The 20,171-nt window shown below is 43.3% G+C and overlaps 1 protein-coding gene across 2 annotated transcripts in view; it reads left to right on the top strand.

Annotated features, from left to right (window-relative positions):
* FAM3C (FAM3 metabolism regulating signaling molecule C) overlaps window positions 1-18,355 on the top strand; it is a 47,683-nt gene extending 29,328 nt beyond the window's left edge. For both annotated transcript variants that reach the window (XM_066591836.1, XM_066591837.1), the window contains exons 9-11: window positions 3,134-3,218; window positions 9,028-9,154; window positions 16,827-18,355. In XM_066591836.1, coding sequence (XP_066447933.1) covers window positions 3,134-3,218; window positions 9,028-9,154; window positions 16,827-16,919 — 305 coding nt within the window. In that variant the 3' untranslated portion in view covers window positions 16,920-18,355. The remainder of the gene's footprint in view (window positions 1-3,133; window positions 3,219-9,027; window positions 9,155-16,826) is intronic.
* Window positions 18,356-20,171: the final 1,816 nt, after the last annotated feature.

Below are 20,171 nucleotides of genomic sequence, written 5' to 3'. Positions count from 1 at the left end.
TAGTAAGGTCCTAGCAGCACAGTGTGGATTGATTTCAGTGTGCAGGCCACGCACGCACAGTGTGCTGCTGGCTGTGTGTGTTCTGCGGGGCAACCGTATTTTCAGGCATGCTTACCCCCTCTGGCTGTGGCAGACAGCTCACTGCCTTCCGTCCCCCGACGCCTCCGTACAGGGCGCCGGCTGCGTACTCCGTGCAGGGGGCTGACTGATTGCTGTGTCTTGCACCGGCCATCTGTCTGCTGGGTGACAGGCGCTCCACACGTGGCAGTTTCGAATACTGCAGCTGCAGCTCACTGCCGTCCGTCCCCTGACTCCTCTGTGCGGGGCGCCGGCTGCGTGCTCCGTCCAGGGGGCTGACGGACTGCAGTGTCTTGCATCGGGCGTCTCTCTGCTGGGTGCCGCCCGCTCCACCGGTGGCAGCTCCCAATACTGCGGCCGCCTCACTGGTTGCTGAGGGCGGACACCTATGTGTGGGGGGGGGCCACTGACTGCAGTGTATTGCGGTGTCCGGCTGTCTGCTGCCTGATGTAAGCTCCCCCGGCGACACATCACAATACACGGCAGTCTCTCTGGTGGGTAAGGGCGGCCGCCTCTCTGACCCAGGACGGCCGCTCCACTAACAAAACATCAGAAAGACGGCGGCCACCTCTGTCATGTGCTAGCCGTTCAGTCGGCCAGCCAGGGAAATAAGTAGCACCAGGGCCTGTTATTAATTTAAGTGGCCTTGCAGGACCTGAGAAGTAAGTACCACGGCAGCCAATCATGTTGGTTGTGTGTGTGTATAAAATCTTTTGATCTAGGTAGAGAAGAGATGTTTTCCTTTTTTTTTCAGATTTATTTTTTTTCAATGTAACCATTAGGCCAGCTTCACACGGGCGAGATTTGTTGAGATGCACAAATCTCACTCGAATAGGATCCCCATTTTTTGAATGGGGTCATATACATCAGTGATTTCAACCCCCCTCCCACTCACCCACCCCGCTGCAGGGAAAAAAATGGTGGCATGTCCTATCTTTGGGTGTTGCCTTGCATCTCCCATTGTTTTCACTTGGGCCAGCAGCAGCATGCTAGGTGCATGCGAGAAAATCTGCGAACCTCCGCCACGGCTGACAGCTACTTCCAAGATCGCTACTTCCCTGAAGTGAAGCAAGGTGGTTTTGATGTAAAAGCAGCTCACATCTTTGGGGAAACCGCATGTTGGTGAGCACGATATTGGCCCAATATTGCACTCGCCCGTGTGAAGTTAGCCTTATAGGAATTAATCATAATGTACATGTAGTGACTAGTCATATTCTTATTTTGCCCTCCTACATACACTTTTCATTCGCCATATAAGTGAATAAAACCAGCTGATCACTATTTAACCCCTTAAAGGGGTTGTCCTGTGCCGAAACGGGGTTTTTTTTTTCACCCCCCCCCCCCCGTTCGGCGCGAGACAACCCCGATGCAGGGGTTAAAAAAGAACACCGGACAGCACTTACCTGAATCCCCGCACTCCGGTGACTTCTTACTTACCTGCTGAAGATGGCCGCCGGCATCTTCTCCCTCGGTGGACCGCAGGGCTTCTGTGCGGTCCATTGCCGATTCCAGCCTCCTGATTGGCTGGAATCGGCACGTGACGGGGCGGAGCTACACGGAGCCCCATTGAGAAAAGGAGAAGACCCGGACTGCGCAAGCGCGTCTAATTTGGCCATTAGACGGCGAAAATTAGACGGCAACCATGGAGACGAGGACGCTAGCAACGGAACAGGTAAGTGAATAACTTCTTATAACTTCTGTATGGCTCATAATTAATGCACAATGTACATTACAAAGTGCATTAATATGGCCATACAGAAGTGTATAACCCCACTTGCTGCCGCGGGACAACCCCTTTAAGGAGGAGATGCTTTTTACAGATTTTACCCATTTTGTGGTTTTACTGCCCTACTTTTTTTTTTCTTCAGCTGCCAAAATCATTTGACATTTTTTTTGTTTTGTTTTTTTCCCTGTAACATATAGGCCTATTTAATTTTTTTTTTCAGACTTTTTCCCACTTATTTTTTTAGTTTTATTGGGAGTGAAAAGCTAATACATAAATGTACACTTTTTTTTGTTGTAAATTTTGTCTATTTTTAAATTTTAGTATGTACACTAAAATAAAATACAGGAATAGTTTCCTTTTTAAAATGTATAATAATTTTTTTAATGTATGTATATCCATCTATCCCATCTATCCCCCCCTTAACGTCATGTAGGACCTCTCGGAGTCATTTCCTTTTTTTTTTTTTTTTTTTTAATTTACTTTTTTTATTTCACACTTTTCCGCTGCATCCGTAGGAGCCCCAGTTACAGGGGAAAACATTTCCCTGTAGTGACAATAGTCCCTAACAGAGCTGATTAGGGTCTGCTAGGATCCTGATCAGCACTGACTGCTGTGAGAGGGGGCCCCCATGGTCACGTAACACTTCTGCTTTTTCTCTTTAGTACATAGCGCTCATTGAGCACTATGTAGTCTGGAAAGAAAAAGGCAGAAGTGGTTAAAAACAGCTTTTCCCTTCTCCTCCAGGTCCTCGTCTTGACAGCCGAGGACCCGACCTGCTCCTGCTTGATCCCAGCTCCTTACTTCTGCTATTACCAGGATTAAAGCCCAGGACCAGGAACCATAAATTTACCATGATTGGTCCTCAAGGGGTTAAGCTGAACTATAAGTAAACAAGCCAACGATTATTTTAATGCCTGCATAAGATGAATGACAAGCAAAAAGCAAACAATTTGTTGTTCGGTTGTTGGCCATGTTTAGGCTGAAGGATTATCATTCATTTTCGCTAGTTGGAATTGGTGATAAAGGGGCTTTCCAGGCAGCGCCCGCTGTTAGACCCAGGATACACCACCGTGTAGTGGCCAGCGCTCGGAATGGTAAGTGCAGCTCTTATTGGAATCCATAGGAACTGCGCCTGCAATTACAAGCTCTGCTGGCCACTGCACGAGGGTCTGAACAGCGGCTTCCGCTTCGACCCCGCTGTATCCTGGCACTGATAACGGGCACTGCCTTGAAAATCCCTTTTTGATTTTGAAAATATAATTCTACAAGAGAAAAAAACCTCTTTTAGTTTCCTTGTTTCAAACAATTTCTGTATTATGCAATTTGTAGATGTAGCTCCATTTATTGAATTTCTGAAGAAGATTTCGGATGGAACAATAGTTTGCATGGCAACTTATGATGACGGAGCAACAAAGTAAGTGTCATGACTGAAGGATTTAGTGTTTTGTCTCAAGTATGTATAAGGCATTGTTCACGCACACTAGTCTACAAATGTGTATAATATACCCGGGACTTTCTACCAGGCAAGTGGATGCTACTTTTAACCCCCTCGGAGCCCATCCAAAATATATGTCCATTGCATTTGTATGGAACAGGTCATTTCCTGTTTTTGTTATCAAAGTCAAAACAAAAAATAAAGATGTTTGAGATCAGCACACTCATAAAAGTTCGATCAGTTAAAGTAGTGTATAATCCCACAATATGGGAAACTTGGTAAGAAAAAAGATTTAAACAAAAAAAATTCCTAGGACTTTTGGACAGTCTTAAGACCACTCTGACAGTATGCTTTGGGCTATCTGAATGTCATAGTGATATTTGGCTCAGACTGGTAGATATATCTAGCCAAGGTACAGGTAGTGATTGATGAGCTGAGGAAAGTTGGGTTGATCGCAAACCCCAAGAAATGTAACATTGGTTTGGAGGAAGTCAAATATTTGGGGTACATAATTGGGAAGCCTCAGCCTGCTTGACAAATTAAAGAAATATAGAATTGGTCTCAACCAAGGAATGAATAAAAGCACTTTTTGGAATTACTGGTTATTAAGTGTTTCCACGTCATGAAGTAACTTGCTCGTTTCCGCTTTGGAATTTGACGTGGTTTCTAGAGGTGGCATTCATGCAGAAAATTCTGCCGTGAATTTTTTTCTTTGAACATACCTTAAGGCTGTATTCCCATTAAGTGTAGGGGCTACCGTCAGTTTATGGGCAAACCTCAAGCATCAACATATGCCTTTGTGTTCTGTACTTGCACAGTAAATGTGGTGAAATAGAGCCTATGACATGGCTAAGTCCATGTAACACGCATTTGTGTAATGAGGAGTAGTACCTTTCATTGCCATTTTCACTGCTCTTGGACAGATAGCAGTCTATGGCTGTAGTTCTATTTAGCTATGTACATTTTCTTATATATTGAGCACTACTTTCCCATTCTCCTATGTGGGTAAAGACAAGTTACAACTACCTGAGAAGAGCCCTATAGCTAAGAACCTTAGTTTGCCTCACTTTATTGCCTTATGATCAGAGCTGTTAACTCCTTAAATGCCGCCATAAATTCTGACAGCATTAAAATGCCCCAATCCATGTTCGGGGGTCCCGCCTTACCAAACATGTATTTTTTGTTTTATGATTTTAATTTAGTCTAACCAACGACCTGTAAAAATACAGTTAATCACAATTCACTGGTGGCTGATCCGCAGTTTTTACGCCACGTGGAAACATACCCTATATGTCACATAAACTTACCCTTATAGTATTCCATCAGCATGTGGTATGTAACAGTGATTGTCATTTTTGTTCTTTTTGTTAAGCAAGGTTAATGGCGAGCCTGCTGGATTAATTGTACAGGCATATTTCCCAAAAAATACAATAAAACGGCAATTGGATTACATTATGCCCCATAATTGGAAAACCTTACATGGCAGAAAAAAAAGGGATATCGTATTTGAATTCAGTACACTAAAGTTGCTATAAGCCGCCTATCTGCTTATCTGTTACAAAAATTGTGTTCCACGGTGTAATGAATGTTAAAATTGCACGTCTCCTAAATGGTTAAAAAAAGTTTTTCAAATGTGCGTCCAGAATATAGTAAACAGATGGAAATATATATCTTAGCAAAAATTTGCACAGTATGTTTGTACATATTTGAGATATTGCAATTAAAAATGTGAAAAAATTACACTTTTCAAAATATTCCAACTTTGGCGCTTAGAATTTGTGTATATTTATTAAATCGTCCTATTTTTACCACCTAAATGAAGTACAATATGTGGTGAAAAAACAATGTCAGAATCACTTGGATATGCAAAACCTTAACAGAGTTATGCTATGTCAAAGTGACATATGTCAGATTTCCAAAATTTGGCTCCGTCATTTAGTGAAGCGCAAACAGTCTTCGTCACTAAGGGGTTAAAAGGGGGGAGGAAAAAAAAACAAATAGGCGGGCGGGTGCAGAAGAGGTTAAGGGCCAGTTCAGATCATGTCCTTCATCTACGCTTATCATGTGCTTCAGGAAAGCTGCTGAGCTACACACTCAGCGTGTCCATAGCCTTCCGTTGCCAGACAGAGGCCGAAAGATTGATTGTCCTTTTGGCCTTCATCGCTGGTATATGTTAGTCTACTGCAAAAAAAGAGGATAATATAGTAGACTGCTCAATATTTTTGCAGCTTTGTCAGTAAAGTTGCTTCTAGTTGGAGAGTAATTTTTTTCTGCAGAGGGTGACCTTGTCATGTTGCTAATCCTTCCTTGGCTGCACACTGATGGCCCAAAGATGTATCAAAGCCCCATAAGCTGTAGGCACAGATGCACTTGGCACATCACTTCTAAATTAAATTTTTATCTCTGCCCAAGTGTAGTTGGTACTGGGAGACAGATTGAGGTTTTTCTCATCAACTTTCAGACTATTTTAATTTTGAGCTATTTTTTTTTTCCTGCACAGTTGCCCATTACCAGAATATTTATGGCGCACTTGACAACGGACTGAGCAGTTTCTGTTATTTTTCATTACCTGTTCACCCTGGGGCATCTGGCTTCTGTAGGCAGAGAGAAAGCAACCTGGTGGCTCTGGAAAAAGTTATATTCTGAAAAGGGCATTTTTTTGCCCTGCCCTGTGTCACTCTAATTCTTTGTATTTTTTTTTAATTACTCAATTTCTTTTTTTTTTTTTTTCCTTTCCTTTATCTAATCAATGACCTATTTTGTTTTAAAAGGAAATCCTGAATGTAAGCAAAGCCTTAGGACGTAGACTTCCCTTCTTGTAAATCTACATTTATATAGAGCTCCCAATATACTGTATTTTTCACTCTATAAGGCACACTTTTTTTCCCTCCAAAGCGGGGGAAAAAGGTCGCAGCATCTTACAGAGCGAATGTGCCAAAATTCGTTGCGATCGCCATTTTCTTGCACGTTTGCAAGTTTAATGCGCCACTGCAATCGAACGAACAAATGTGCGATCAGTTAGCAGTTTTCTCTCCTCCTCACTGCCGCCCATACGTGATTGGTGTTGAGCGCCGTCGGGAACTGCTGCTGCTCCCCGCCTCCACCACACGGCTTCTTCCCTTCCTCCTGCCGCACACAAGTGCCACTGTGACACGCAGTTCCGGTGTTTCAGAGCTCTGCTGCTCCTTCTGCTCCGTCGCCCAATATTATCCCCCGCGCTGTCCCTGGGTAAGTTAAAAATATTTTTCCCGCTCTGAAACGGGACTGCGTCTTATCGTCCGGTGTGTCTTATAGAGCAAACAATCTGGTACTTCTGTTTGCTTTGCAGCAGTCATTGGGTAATATAACAGGCAGCTGCCCATAAACTCTCCATAACTTGGCAGTCCTTGTGTTTGCAGACACGCGGCTCATTCTTGATGGGTTGTTCTATTCTTCTTGATCTGTGGCAGGATTTTACTAGATACAATCTAACACGATCAGATTACATTCTTAGATATCGCAGGTTAAATGTGAAGACCGATCTTATCCAGCTTATCTGCATATACTGTATGATGCCCTCAGATATTGAGCTTGTATTGCATTTCATGGTGACCTAGATCAGAAGTTTAACCCCTTAGTGATGGCCAGTACACCTTTTTAATGACCTCCCCGATCGGCTGTAAACTTGCACATCTTTTTAAGGCCTCATTCACGCAAGCATTGTCCGTGCGCATTAGAGGAACGCACAGGGCGTGCTTCTATAGGAACCAATGGGTTCCTATAGAAGCGGTCACATCTACAATTGTTAGGTGCGCTAAATTTAGCGCGCCTAACGGATAGGACATGTGACTACAATTCGCATCTAAAATCGATAGTCAGTTAGGACCTGACCATCGACTCCTATGGGAGCTGGAAATTGAGTTCCTGTGGGGGATTGCATGAACGGGCTACTTCACGTAGCAGGAATTAACCCATTCACGTGATCTTTAGAGCAGTATAGCCGCGATCTTTGCACGCGGTTATACTGTGCGCTCACAGCGCTCGTGTGAAGGAGCAGTGGCTTAGCTGACTGCTGATAGCCTGGCTCCTGCTCTAATAGCCAGGAGAGGAGAAACCTCAGATCCTGGCAGTTTAACCCCTTACATACTATAATCCATATCAACTGCAGTATGTAAGCAAATGACAGGGGGAGGCGGCTCCTTCTGTCAACCACTGGCACCCCACGGTGCAATTGCAAGACAATAGTTAGCTTGGTAAAGGCCTCCATTTCTGCCATGTAACTCTTTATTATTCCCTGCCTATGGATGAGCCTGATGGGTTGCTGCCATAGGCTCAGCAGAATGCACTACATAAATAATAGTGTACTAACCTGGCGATTAAATGATTGCATCTGCAAGTCCCCTTCAGGGACTAAAAAATAGTATCAAAGAGAATTCAATGTAAGCTTAATTTTAAAAAAAATATACACTTTTCTCCACAAAACCCATTTTAAATGGATAAAATACCCCTCAAATTTTTACAAAGCAACACATAATGGGTATTACCGCATTTGTAACGACTCAGGCAATGAAAATATTTTGTGATTTATCTCACATGGTGAATGCCCTAAAAAATTTAAGTAATGCCAGAATTGTTTTACTTCTGTTCGCCTCCCAAAAAACATAATAAAAAGCAATCCAAAAGCCATACGTACCTCAAAATGGTACCAATTAAAATCAAAACCCTACCCTAATAAATGGGTCTTAGAATGAGGCTGTAAGCGTGAAACGCTGCATGGTTAATACAGCTTTCTACCGCTGTGGAGTCGGCAGTGGCCCGTTGTACTGCAGTGTATCTCGTGCACTCTGTCATCCGCAGTCCACCTGTTTGTTTTTTGTTTCATTTCCCGTGCCATTGTTGATCAATGCATGCATATAGCACCCATAGAGAACAATGAGCTCTATCGCGCAGCAAAATATAACATGCTGCATTCTTTTTTGTGCACTCATACTATGCAATTCTGACACTAATATGAGCAGAACTGCGTAAGGCAATGTAATTGATTGCCTGCAAATTAACACGCATCGCATCAGCATATGTGGTAACCATACGCCCTTGTGAGTCCGGCCAAAAAAAGTTAGCATTTATTTATTTTTATAGTGAGCATCATAAAAACAAAACCCCCAAAACTTTGGCGAGATTTCTGGTCATTCCTTTTGCATGCCCCCCCCCCCCCCCCCTCGCCCAAAAAAGAAAAAAAAGTTAACATTTGTTGCATAAAACTTATATATGTACACCAAAGTGGTGCAATTAAAAAGCACTGCTCGTCCCCCCAAAAAACAAGCCCTCATACATCTATGTCAACGAGTTATGGCTCTTGCAATGCAACTATGAAAACTTGATACCCGAGGCAATAAATAGTCTCTAGAACCACACGATATCCTGCAGCACTCATTAAATACCCATAGGTGAGGAGGAACCACCTGCACAAGCCGATCAGGAAAGGAGGACAAGCCTTTCAAACAATTGTCATCAAAGTTACAAAGAAGATCCACAGCAGGTTGGAGATGTAGTAAAAAACTCCTTTATTTCAAATCCATAAAATTGGATACAAGCAGTGACGTTTCAGCCGGTAGATGGCCTTTTTCAAGCCGAAACGTCGCTGCTTGTATCCAGTTTTATGGATTTGAAATAAAGGAGTTTTTTTTACTACATCTCCAGCCTGCTGCGGATCTTCTTTGTAACTGCAATAAATAGTCTCCTCACTAACAGGTTTAAATCGTATGTTCCCTTTTATTTACCTTATTATATTATGTTTAACAAATTACAGATTGAATGATGAAGCACGGAAACTGATTTCTGAACTCGGAAGTACAGTCATCACCGGTTTGAGTTTTAGAGACAATTGGGTCTTTGTCGGTGGAAAAGGCATAAAGACAAAAAGTCCATTTGAGCAGGTAAGAATTTTAGCAAATGTGGATGGCAGAATCACAGCTTGATCCCAGCCATTAAAACCTGGCGGCTTGTGGTGGTTGAACATAAAACAAATGTAGTGAAATCCTGGAGGTAAACATGTTGCAGTCTGCACAGTAGCTGTGATGCCAGTCATAAAACCCATACAAGAATGATTTGAGGCCAGCCGCACACGAACGGGGCGGATTCTGCATGCCTGAGCCCGCAGTGGAATCCGGCCCTGACCGCAGCCGGCGTCCGTGAGTGCCTGTCTTTTTTTTTACCTGCACTGCGGATGGCTGCAGCTAGTTGAACAGGCCTCACTACATGTAAATAATGGAGCTGATGCAGGTGAAGTGGGAGGTGAGCTGTCTATTCAACACTTTCCCTGCGCCTGGCTTTTTAGTACTAGGGTTTTTCTCTGAAAAGTGAACCCTTTGGAATTTCTGCACTGTCGGCAATCAGACCAGTCTCTTGGTGATTTAAATTGTGGCGCTGTGCCGCGTTTTACTTTTTGCGACCAACACCGGTTCTAGCACTCCACATCATTGAGGAGGAGTGCCAAACACCCTAAAATAGAACAGACTCCACTCGAAAAGCACCATGATCGAGCGGCTGTCTTTAGCTATGTGAGAGGCTCCATCGAAAGCAATGGGAGCGTTACAACACGATTAGCGGGGTGCTCTTTGTTTTGTTTTCTTTTTCTTTCTTTTTTTCACAGCTTTAGTCTGCAAAATAATGTGATGGCATTATTTTTTAGGTCAGCATGATTTAGGGTTTTTTATGTTTTGCCATTTTTGTACACTGAAAACACACCACTTTTTTTTTAATATTTTTTTTTTACTTTTGTGTTGCCGCTATTCAGGAGCCACAGTTTTTTGTTTTTCTTTTTCAATTTACTGAGCTCTATAAGGGTTGGTTCACACGAGCGTGTTTTGGTGCGTTCATACGCACGCACAAGAACACGCTTGTATTTACAACAATGCATTCCCTATGGTGTGTGCACATGTCCGTGTTTTACAGGTGCGTGCGCCATAGGAAATGCACGTATTGTTTTCATTGAAAACAATGGTCTGACGGCTCCCTGCATTCTTTTTCAGGGAAGGGCTTTACATATAAGCCCTTCCCTAAAAAAGAAAGATTTTAGTGTTAAAAAAAAAAATGCAGGCATTCTCTTCAATGGAGCCGCTTCTGCTGCCGGCGGCTCCATTGAAGACAATGGTCTGCTTGGACACCTGAATTGTTTTTCAGGGAAGAGCTTTACATATAGGCTCTTCCCTGAAAAATAAAAATTTTGGTGTGTAAATAAAAAAAATGCTGCCATTCACTTCAATGGAGCCGCTGCTGCCGGCGGCTCCATTGAAGACAATGGTCTGCTGGCACCGCCTGCTGAAAGAGCTGAATGTGACTGGCTGAGGTGCTCAGCCAATCACAGGCAGCTCTCCCCGAATGAATGACAGGTGAGAGCTGCCTGTGATTGGTTGAGCACCTCAGCCAATCACATTCAGCTCTTTCAGCAGGCGGGAATTTTAAATCCCCGGCTGCTGATAGATCAGCACCACAGTGCAGGGGACAGCAGGAGAAGAATCGGCTGTGCCCCAGCAGCTGAAGGGAGGTGAGTATCTATTTTTTTTTTTTTAAACCACTTTTACTTGATTTTCAGGGAAGGACTTATATTCAAAGCCCTTCCCTAAAAACAATTGTCGGCAGCAGAATCCTCTATCGCAGCTGACATGTGTGACAGCTGCGGTAGAGAATTAAAGAATTTCTCTGCGGGGGACACAGCAGCGGCAAACAGGTAAATTTTTATTTATTTTTTTGCACTACTTTTAATTGGCTTTTCAGGGAAGGGCTTATGAAGCCCTTCCCTGAAAAGCCATTGACAGCTGCTGTGGCTCAGCGTTGACTTCTGCCGCTGTTCCCGACTCTGTAGCGCTGCTAAGCTATCAGCAGCCGGGGATTTAATATCCCTGCCTGCTGGTAGCTCTGATTTGTGAATGGCTGAAGCACTTCAGCTAATCACAATTACAGCTATCAGCAGGCGGGGATTTTAAATCCCGGGCTGCTGATAGCTGAGAGCTACAGAGCCGGGGACAGCTGCAGAAGTCAATGCTGAGCCCCAGCAGGTGAGTATTTTATTTATTTATTTATTTTTTTTGTTACTATTTTAAAAGGATTTTCAGGGAAGAGCTTATGAAGCCCTTCCCTGCAAAGCTACTGACAGCTGCTGGGGCTCAGCGGGAACTTCTGCCACTGTCCCTGGCTCTGTAGCGCTGCTGAGCCATCAGCAGCCGGGGATTTTAAAATCCCTGCCTGCTGGTAGCTCTGATTGTGATTGGCTGAAGCACTTCAGCCAACAACAATCAAAGCTACCTGCAGGCGGGGATTTTAAATCCCCCGGCTGCTGATGGCTCAGAACTACAGAGCTGGGGACAGCGCCAGGAGTCGCGGCTGAGCCCCTGCAGCTGAAAGGAAGTGAGTGTTTTTTGTTTTTTTTTTGCACTATTTTAAATGGCTTTTCAGGGAAGGGCTTATGAAGCCCTTCCCAGAAAAGCCATAGACGGGATGCCGGCAGCAGGATTCTCTACCACAGCTGTCATGTGTGACAGCTGCGGTGGAGAATTGAAGAATTCCCTTTGCTGCATCTGCCGCAGATGTGGCAGATGTAGCAGCAGGGAATTCTTTAAACTAGCGGGGGTGAAGGAAACATCTGCCACATGCGGCAGATGTGTTCTTCATGCCCGCGGGGGTCACAGCAGTGGCAGAGGGGAAATTTTATTTTTTTTTTGTATTGCACTAAAATGTTTTTTTCAGGGAAGGGCTTATATGTAAAGCCCTTCCCTGAAAAAGAATGCAGGGGGGTTGCAGAGCATTGTTTTCAATGGAGCCGCTGGCAGCAGCCACGGCTCCATTGACAACAAGCACGCAGCTGTGTTCACGCGTGTTTTTGCTCGTACCTAGGTGCGGATGTATGTACGCACCTAAGTACACACCAAAACACGCTCGTGTGAACCCACCCTAAGGGATTGCTTTTTGCAGGATGAACTCTGGTCTTCATTTATCCAATTTTTGGAAACCCACAGCATTTTTGATTTTTTTTTTCATATATTTTTTTCTAGCGGCAAGATTAGAGGCAAGATTATTAACAAAATCTATAATTTTTATTTTTTCTTTTATTTTGAGGGGGGTTTACCCTACAGTATAAATAATATGGTATTATGCCAATACCAGAATGTGTGTGGTAATTTTTTTTTTTTATATGGCGTGTATCATGGGGCGTAATATGCAAATAAGGAAGATGGAACAATACCTCTGCAGCGCCACCTACTTGATGGCAGCCGCCTTGCAATTCAATTTCCCACCCTTTTAGATAGGTCTTTTTATAACACTGATTGGGAATTGAAAACCAAGCCAGAATCCATACACAGACAGCTGTTTCGGGGTGTTTTCCCCTCATCAGTGTGCAGTAGGATTCTGGCTTGTCTAGCGAGAGGCATGTGACGTGGGTCATATATTTCCCAGAGGAGCATGCATGGCCTCAAATCTCCTTACTCCTCTTCTAGGTTCCCTCCCTTAATGAGTCATGATACCCCTCTTGACTCGTGTGGCTTAAATAATGTACTAACTTTTCTCTCTGGGTCTTTATGAACGCAGCAATACTAGATTTATGATTTTAGCAATTTGAGATTATGAACATATATTATTTGCAGCTTCAGGAAACACTTGGTGGAGGTGTTAACCTGTAGATCCCTCTTTAACAGCTATTTAATTCACAAGTTCACATTTTCGCCCTGCATTGTGGATGGTTATTCAGTCGAGGGAAATTCACAAGTGTTTTAATATTGGAACCATGACGTAAAAAAGTGACACTTTTACACATCTTAATTTTCTATGTATTTAAATAAAATAAAATTTTGTTGTAAAAAGTATGGCTTAGTGGAAGAGCGTGGTGCAGCCCGTGGCCTGTCAAATGCAGAATCATTGTTGCCAGAAACTGGTGTAAATTACAGTGGCCTAGATATCAGGAGTAGGCATATAATTCGAAAGGGTTCATTTACTTTTTCTTGCATCTGTGTAGCTATGAAATAAGTGGGGGTCAAGGGGGCTACATAGGAACCCAAATACAGTGACACCTTGGGTTAAGAGTGCCTCAGCTTACAAGCTTTTTTTTTTTTACTTGGGAGCAGGCTCTCTCCTGAATTTTTGCTCTGATTTAAGAGCAAAAACTTGGGTTAAGAGCCTTGCTCTCAATGGGGCTGCTGCTGGTGGCGCCATTGAAGGCAATGGTCTGCCGGAAACCCCTGCAGTGATTTTCAGGGAAGGGCTTTAAATATAAGCTCTTCCCTGAAAATCTTCCCTAGCATGTGTAAAAAATATATACTCACAGCATGGCACAGTCACGGCAAAACGATTGACTATAACAGCTGAATTCAGACAGGTTTTTAGCCAAATTATATTCTCAATCACAAAACGTGCCAACAGACCTACGGAACGCATACCTCTGAGATACCACACTCCCCACATTCCCAGAGGCATTGTTGGAACAATTGGCTGCAAAAATTAGTCATGATGAGGTTAAAGATGCGATTAAAAAACACAAAGTGAATAAGCGCCCAGGGCCGGACGGCTTCTCTACTTATTATAAAAAATTCTTCCCATTTCTTCAAACCCATCTTGCTAATTATTTTAATGCGATGCAAGACTGTCAACAAGTTGGACAAACATCACTTACGGCGGCCATCTCCATGATCCCCAAGCCTGAGAGAGATCCGCTGGACAAACAAAGTTACCGACCTATTTCTTTAATCAATATTGATATAAAACTCACTAAAATTCTAGCCTCGCGGCTAAATATGGCTTTACCATCTCTAATTGGAAAGGACCAAGTAGGCTTTATTCCAGGCCGCCAAGCTCCAGATAGCATCCGTCGGATAACACACCTCACACATCTGTCAAACCAGGGGCATCCCTGCAATGTTGCTCTCCCTGGAGGTCTATAAAGCCTCTGATACCTTGAGCTGGTCATACCTGTTTTTGGTATTAGAGCATTGGAAGTTCCCTGCTGAGTTCCTAACTTGGTTGCAAATCCTATATTACTATCCTAAAGCCTTTGTCCACTATAAAGGCTTTTGCTCTGATAATTTTACGATCCAGCGGGGCACAAGGCAGGGCTGCCCACTCTCCCCACTCTTCATTTTAGCCTTAGAACCACTAGCTATAAAAATCCGCAATAATTCTGACAGAGGAATTGAAATTGCTGGGGTCCATCATAAAATCAGCATGTTTGCAGACGACATACTTGCTATAATATCATCCCCCCCACACTACAATTCCGAATCTCATGGCGGAGCTGTCCAGCTTTGGGTCGATCTCCGGCTTGAAAATTAACGAAACAAAATCAAAAGCTTTTAATCTTACCCTGCCCTCACACACACACTCTTTACTTCAATCCAACTTCCCATTTCAATGGATGACTGGATCGCTGGGCTACCTGGGGGTGAGTCTGACTAACTACTATGATACGTTATATGCACAAAACTATATACCACTCCGCCGTAAATTTCGCCTGCTATTAGATAGCTGGGACCGATACCATATATCGTGGATTGGAAGAGTGAACTCCATAAAGATGTCGCTCCTTCCTAAACGTTTCTATTTTTTTTTTATTTTTTTAAGAGCTCTTCCAGTTCCTGGGCATTTTTTGAAAACCCTTCCACAGATGACCCTCCGCTTCATCTGGAATAACTCTATCCCCAAAGTATCACGTTCCACTCTGTACAGACATAGGAAGCAAGGAGGTTTGGGAACTCCACAGATTACAAAATACTACCAGGCAGCCCAGGTGGCCCAGTTGGTCTCCTTACATTCCACCATAAATGCCCCTCTTTGGCTTTCCATAGAGGCCATGGAAATACACCCCCTCACAGTAGATTCACTATTGTGGATCCCCCCGACTCATAGACCTACTATTTCTAATCCAATTATAAAGCATTCTCTTCGTGTTTGGGACTCCATAAAATACTCAGGGAATCTGCTCTTTTCATCTGCCCGTGTTGCCACTCTTACGTAATCTGTTATTTTAACCGGGCCACGACTCCCCTTTAGCTTTTCAAAATTGGACACATAGAGTATGTGATGGACCTTGATAATGCCTCTCTCGGGAAGGAGTAACTGCGTTTTCCATCCTACAGAAAAATAAGGACACGCCCTCCTCGGAAATATTCCACTATTTACAGCTAAAAAACTGGTTGTCCTCTCTATTGAGGAATACAAAACCTCCATACATGCTTACCCCCTTTGAATCACGTTTTGAGTGAGGAGGAGTGGTCTCAGATTTGGTGGTCTACCAATCAAGGGGGTCCGTAACATATTAATGTTGGAAACCTCATATAAAATCCTTTTTCGTTGGTATTTGGTCCACACTCGAATCGCACACACGGTCCCTGGCTATTCTAAAGAATGCTTCAGGGGATGTTCTTCCCCTGGAGACATGCTCCACATATGGTGGTCCTGCCCTAGAGTTAAAAGACTTTGGATTAGAACATACTCCCTAATCTACTCAGTAACATACCATAATCTGCGCAAAAATCCATGAGAGGCTCTGTTGAACAATAAGATTAAGAATATATTCCCAAATTCCAGAAATTGATTTCCTTCCTCTTCTTAGCTGCAAAACAAACTATTGCCCATTCCTGGCGTAAAGCTTCTCTGGACTTTTCTGAAGTTAAACGCAGAATGAATTGGTATCTGCTAAATGAAAAGCTAACAGAAGATAAAAATGATAAATTCCTTAGTTTATGGACTCCATGGATAAATTATGCCTTTCCTTTGGTGGGGTTGAGCCTACTAACTAAATATAATTTCCTGGTGCTTTTGCCCCTAGTGGCAGCAGTCCTGAGAGAGGGAATATCCTCACCTCACCATTTTACCCTTCCCTTTTCCCCCCTTGAAATGTGATTTGTCCCCGGCCAGCCTATTGGCTTTTAGCTACACTGTGTTATAACTGGAAATCTTTCCATACTGCTATGCCTCTGTATGTATAATTGAAAACTCAATAAAAACTATTGTTTGTTTATATATATATATATATATATATATATATATATATTCACTCACCTGTCTGCTGTTGCCGGGGCTCAGGCGTGTCTAGCTGCCACTTGTTCTGCATTTTTAGTCCCTGCCTGCTGAAAAGCTTCAGAGCAGTGCAGGGAAAACAATCGGTGGCTAGACACGCCTGAGCCCCGGCAAACAGGTGAGTATATATTTTTTTACTACAGCTAGGGATGATTTTCAGAAAGGGGTTATATTTCAAGCCCTTCCCTGAAAATCACTGCGGGGGTGCTGACGTCCTATTGCTTTCAATGGGGCCACTCCTTCCCCATTGAAATCAATGGGAGAGCTTTGTGACCAAGAGCAGATTAATGGCTTTTCCATTCATTTCTATGGGGAAAATTGATTTGACTTGCGAGTATTTTAGGTTAAGAACTCTGTCATGGAACGAATTAAACTCTTAACCCAAGGCACCACTGTACCTACCTTCAAGGAGGGAGCCCGTCGGGATTCCTTGCTGCTGGTGGTTGGGGCAGCAGGAATCTGATCACAGGTTCCCTCTCACATTTTAAGCTTTATTTTCTACTAACCTGGTTTGTGTCTTAAAATAACTGTTTATGTCCCCAGCATATAAAGAACAACAAAGATACAAACAAATATGAAGGATGGCCTGAAGTGGTGGAGATGGAAGGCTGCATTCCTCAGAAGCAGAATGACTGAACAGATCAAGCAGCAACTCTACAATGGACTTGGATAGGAACGCCTTTTACAACAGCCAACAAAGTGAAATATGCTGAACAATTTTATCCATCCTTGTTCACGTGAGCATGATCCTACATTAAATTTATTTATTACGTATATAAATGGGTATTTTTGTAAAAAGAGCAGAATGAAAGTGCATATAACGAGCGTTGTGGAACCCATGTTGGGCCCAGGACGTTGTACATCCTTGATAACACCCACTTGAATAAGATGTGAACAGCTGAACTGTTGTGATTTCTTGTGTTTTTTTTTTTTTGTTTTACTTTTCCATTCTACCTTACTCCACCAAAGATTTTCAACTGAAGTTTTTTTGGCTCTACATCTATGAACATTTTTTTTTCTTTTTCTTTTTTTTTTTTAATCCAGGATAACTGGGATAATATTTTGCACCGCTGTTGTCACATAGTTTAATTTGTATTGTATTACTGTTTTGTTTTCTTTCTCTTAGAATTTTAGCATCTTCTTCATATGCCTTTTTTGTTGACGTCTGTAGAAAACTAGTCTACTAATTAAACTTCTAGTAAACTATGCTTTTTGGTATTTTCAGGACTACATTTCAGTAAATAGGCAGCAGTCAAACCATTGATATTTAGCGGGTTACTTTTGCTATAATGCAAGAATGACTGTACAGTATTTGGTCATTAATTTTACAACATTGTATTAAATGTCATCCTAGTTTAACATCAGACAGCTAGAACTTAAGTAAATGTCATTCTGTGTGCTTCAGTGGTAAATTTCATTGTCGATGTGCAAGTCTAAGGAAAGACTCATATTTTTAGAATAAAGAAACATTCCACATTGTACCAATATGTTTTGGTTTTAGCTTAGTCTTTGAATAGGAATCTGCCACAGCATGACGTATGCACTGTTAATGTGACCATTTATAACTCGTCATGGTGAGGAACAGTTAGAAAACCAGCAAATTACCATGGGCCTTTTGCACCACTACGTGTTTCCTTTGTTGTGTGTATGTTAATATATATATATTGTCTGTTTTTGTTTTTTTTTGTTTTGAAGAAACTATGATAATGGCTACAGCATAGATGAATTTTCTGCATCATGTATTAAAAACTGCATCTGTAAATATATGTATTTGGTGTCTGTAGCGACAGTCTCAGATCTGGAGCAGGCCAGTTTTTATACATGTACCCATTGTGTATAGACCAAAAAAAAGAAAATGGACAAGAGGACATTATGTAGAGCACCTTGTGACATAATTCATTTTGTTACGTTTTTACTTTAAAAAGGTTGATTAAAAGCAATACTACTTACCTTGTTCATATACAATTGGATAACTTTGTAAACACTTCTGTCTAGTTTTTTTAACTGCACTATTAGACAAGATTTTAATAAACTAAAATAGTAAAATAAAGAGTAAAACCTTTTGTCTCTTGCTTTGGCTATTCATTGATTTTGGCTATTCATTGATTTTTGTGTACTGTGTAATAAGAATCACATGAAGCACTACACCTTGCACAGTGATTCCCTGACAATTGGCATTCCTTCATGGTCCCAACAGATGACTATATCTATTTGATGGTATCCAAATATCAAAACTTTTAAGTGTGGCTTAACTCTTTCCAATCCAATTTGTATCCTTGTTTTCCTAGGGGTCTTACTCTTTCTGCTATTATACAACGGCGCTATATGCTGGCTAAAGCCAGTACTGCATGAGGTGATACGTTGACTAGGCTCCGACAGCAGAGAGGCTGGCAATATGCAGTAAGAGAAACCCGACGGACGTCTTCCAACATCAGAGCTGTACAGCCTTAAATCATAATGTCTTCAGAGGTCAGACAGTGGATTGGAAAGGGTTAAAGGCTCTGGAGTTGGGTCCCATAGGCCTAATCCCGGACCCCTTGTTACGCTGTCGTTATTTTCAACATTAGATGGAAGTCACACATGCAGATTGTGGGCTAAAATAGGAGCGGATACAAAGAAAGAAGCATAAGGTTTTATTTCCTATTTTTGAATCCCCTTTTTGTTGTACACTTGCTACATGTCTTCCAAATGCATAAGTTTGTTTTAAATTAAAAAAAATCTCAACTGATTTGGGGTAAGCAGGCATGTGGTTTTATTACTCTGTACTCTTATACAGTGCATTGTGCTATAAAGCCCACATTTTATTAGTTTTAGAAAACTTCAGTTTCTCGCTCGTGTCATTGGGGTACACCGCAAAGACCGTGGGATATAGCTTCTGCCACTAGGAGGCGACACGAAGCACAAAAGTTAGCTCCGCCCTCTGGCTATATCCCTCCTGCCGACACCAGGCTATTTAGTTTTTAGCTTAGTGTCTCCTAGGAGGACTGTCGCGCCCTTTAGGGCAGAAGTAAGGGGTTAGACGGGGAGGCAGGTCTCTCCCCATCAAACCCGAAGGATAGAGGAGGGTGAACAACCTGGGTCTGTCCAGGTTGTTCCTGCCCGGCCCACCTCAGAAGTATAGGTGGCACATCCGGATCATATATATCTGCATGTGGCCCGCCAGCGAGAGCCCACCGTTAGGTGCAAAGGTCCACATCCCCTACCCGTTGGGCAGGCGATGTTATAGGGATAGGCTGCTGGAACTGGGGAGCCGCAATTTCCACCAGCAAAGGCGCAAGAGGTGAGTATGTGCTGGCGACCTTCCCTTCTCCCCTCCCTTGCTTCTCCCCGTATGTCGCTGTGTGTGTGTACTTTTTTGGCAGCGGTGCAGTGTGGTGTGGGTGTAAGTGCTGGCATACCCTTATTATAGTGTCAGCTGCTGGGGGGTCAATCTCTCCCTCTGCTCCCCTTGAGCTCGCGGGGGGTGTCGCCCTTTTTTTTCCTGGTGGCCACAAGCAGTGGTGTCCTGGCGTGGCAACTCAGCAGCACAGCTACATGGTGCTGGATAGGGCTCACTCCCCGAGTCTTCAGGCTCCCAGGAGGGGCACTCCTGCAGCAATGGGGGCTCAATAGAGGGGCCTCAGCGCAGCCTTTGGGCGTGGCAGCGGCGCGCTGAGCACAGTACCGGTGACACGTGGGGGCGTGGTGTCGGGCGCGGCAGGACGCTGCCTTCTGGGATGCCATGGGGTGCGTGGCCTTGTCGGTGATGCACGCCGCTCCTCCCCGCCCCATCCCTCCCTCCCTCAGGATGTGTGAGGAGGGATGACGTAATGGAAGCAACCTATCAGGAGACAGTGCGCCGGAAACTTAAACCACCCTGCTCCTCCACTCCTTGCTGCTGTTCTGCTC

Source organism: Eleutherodactylus coqui, chromosome 2 (assembly GCF_035609145.1).
Source record: "Eleutherodactylus coqui strain aEleCoq1 chromosome 2, aEleCoq1.hap1, whole genome shotgun sequence".
NCBI lineage: Eukaryota > Metazoa > Chordata > Amphibia > Anura > Eleutherodactylidae > Eleutherodactylus > Eleutherodactylus coqui.
This window is presented reverse-complemented; position numbering and strand designations above follow the sequence as displayed.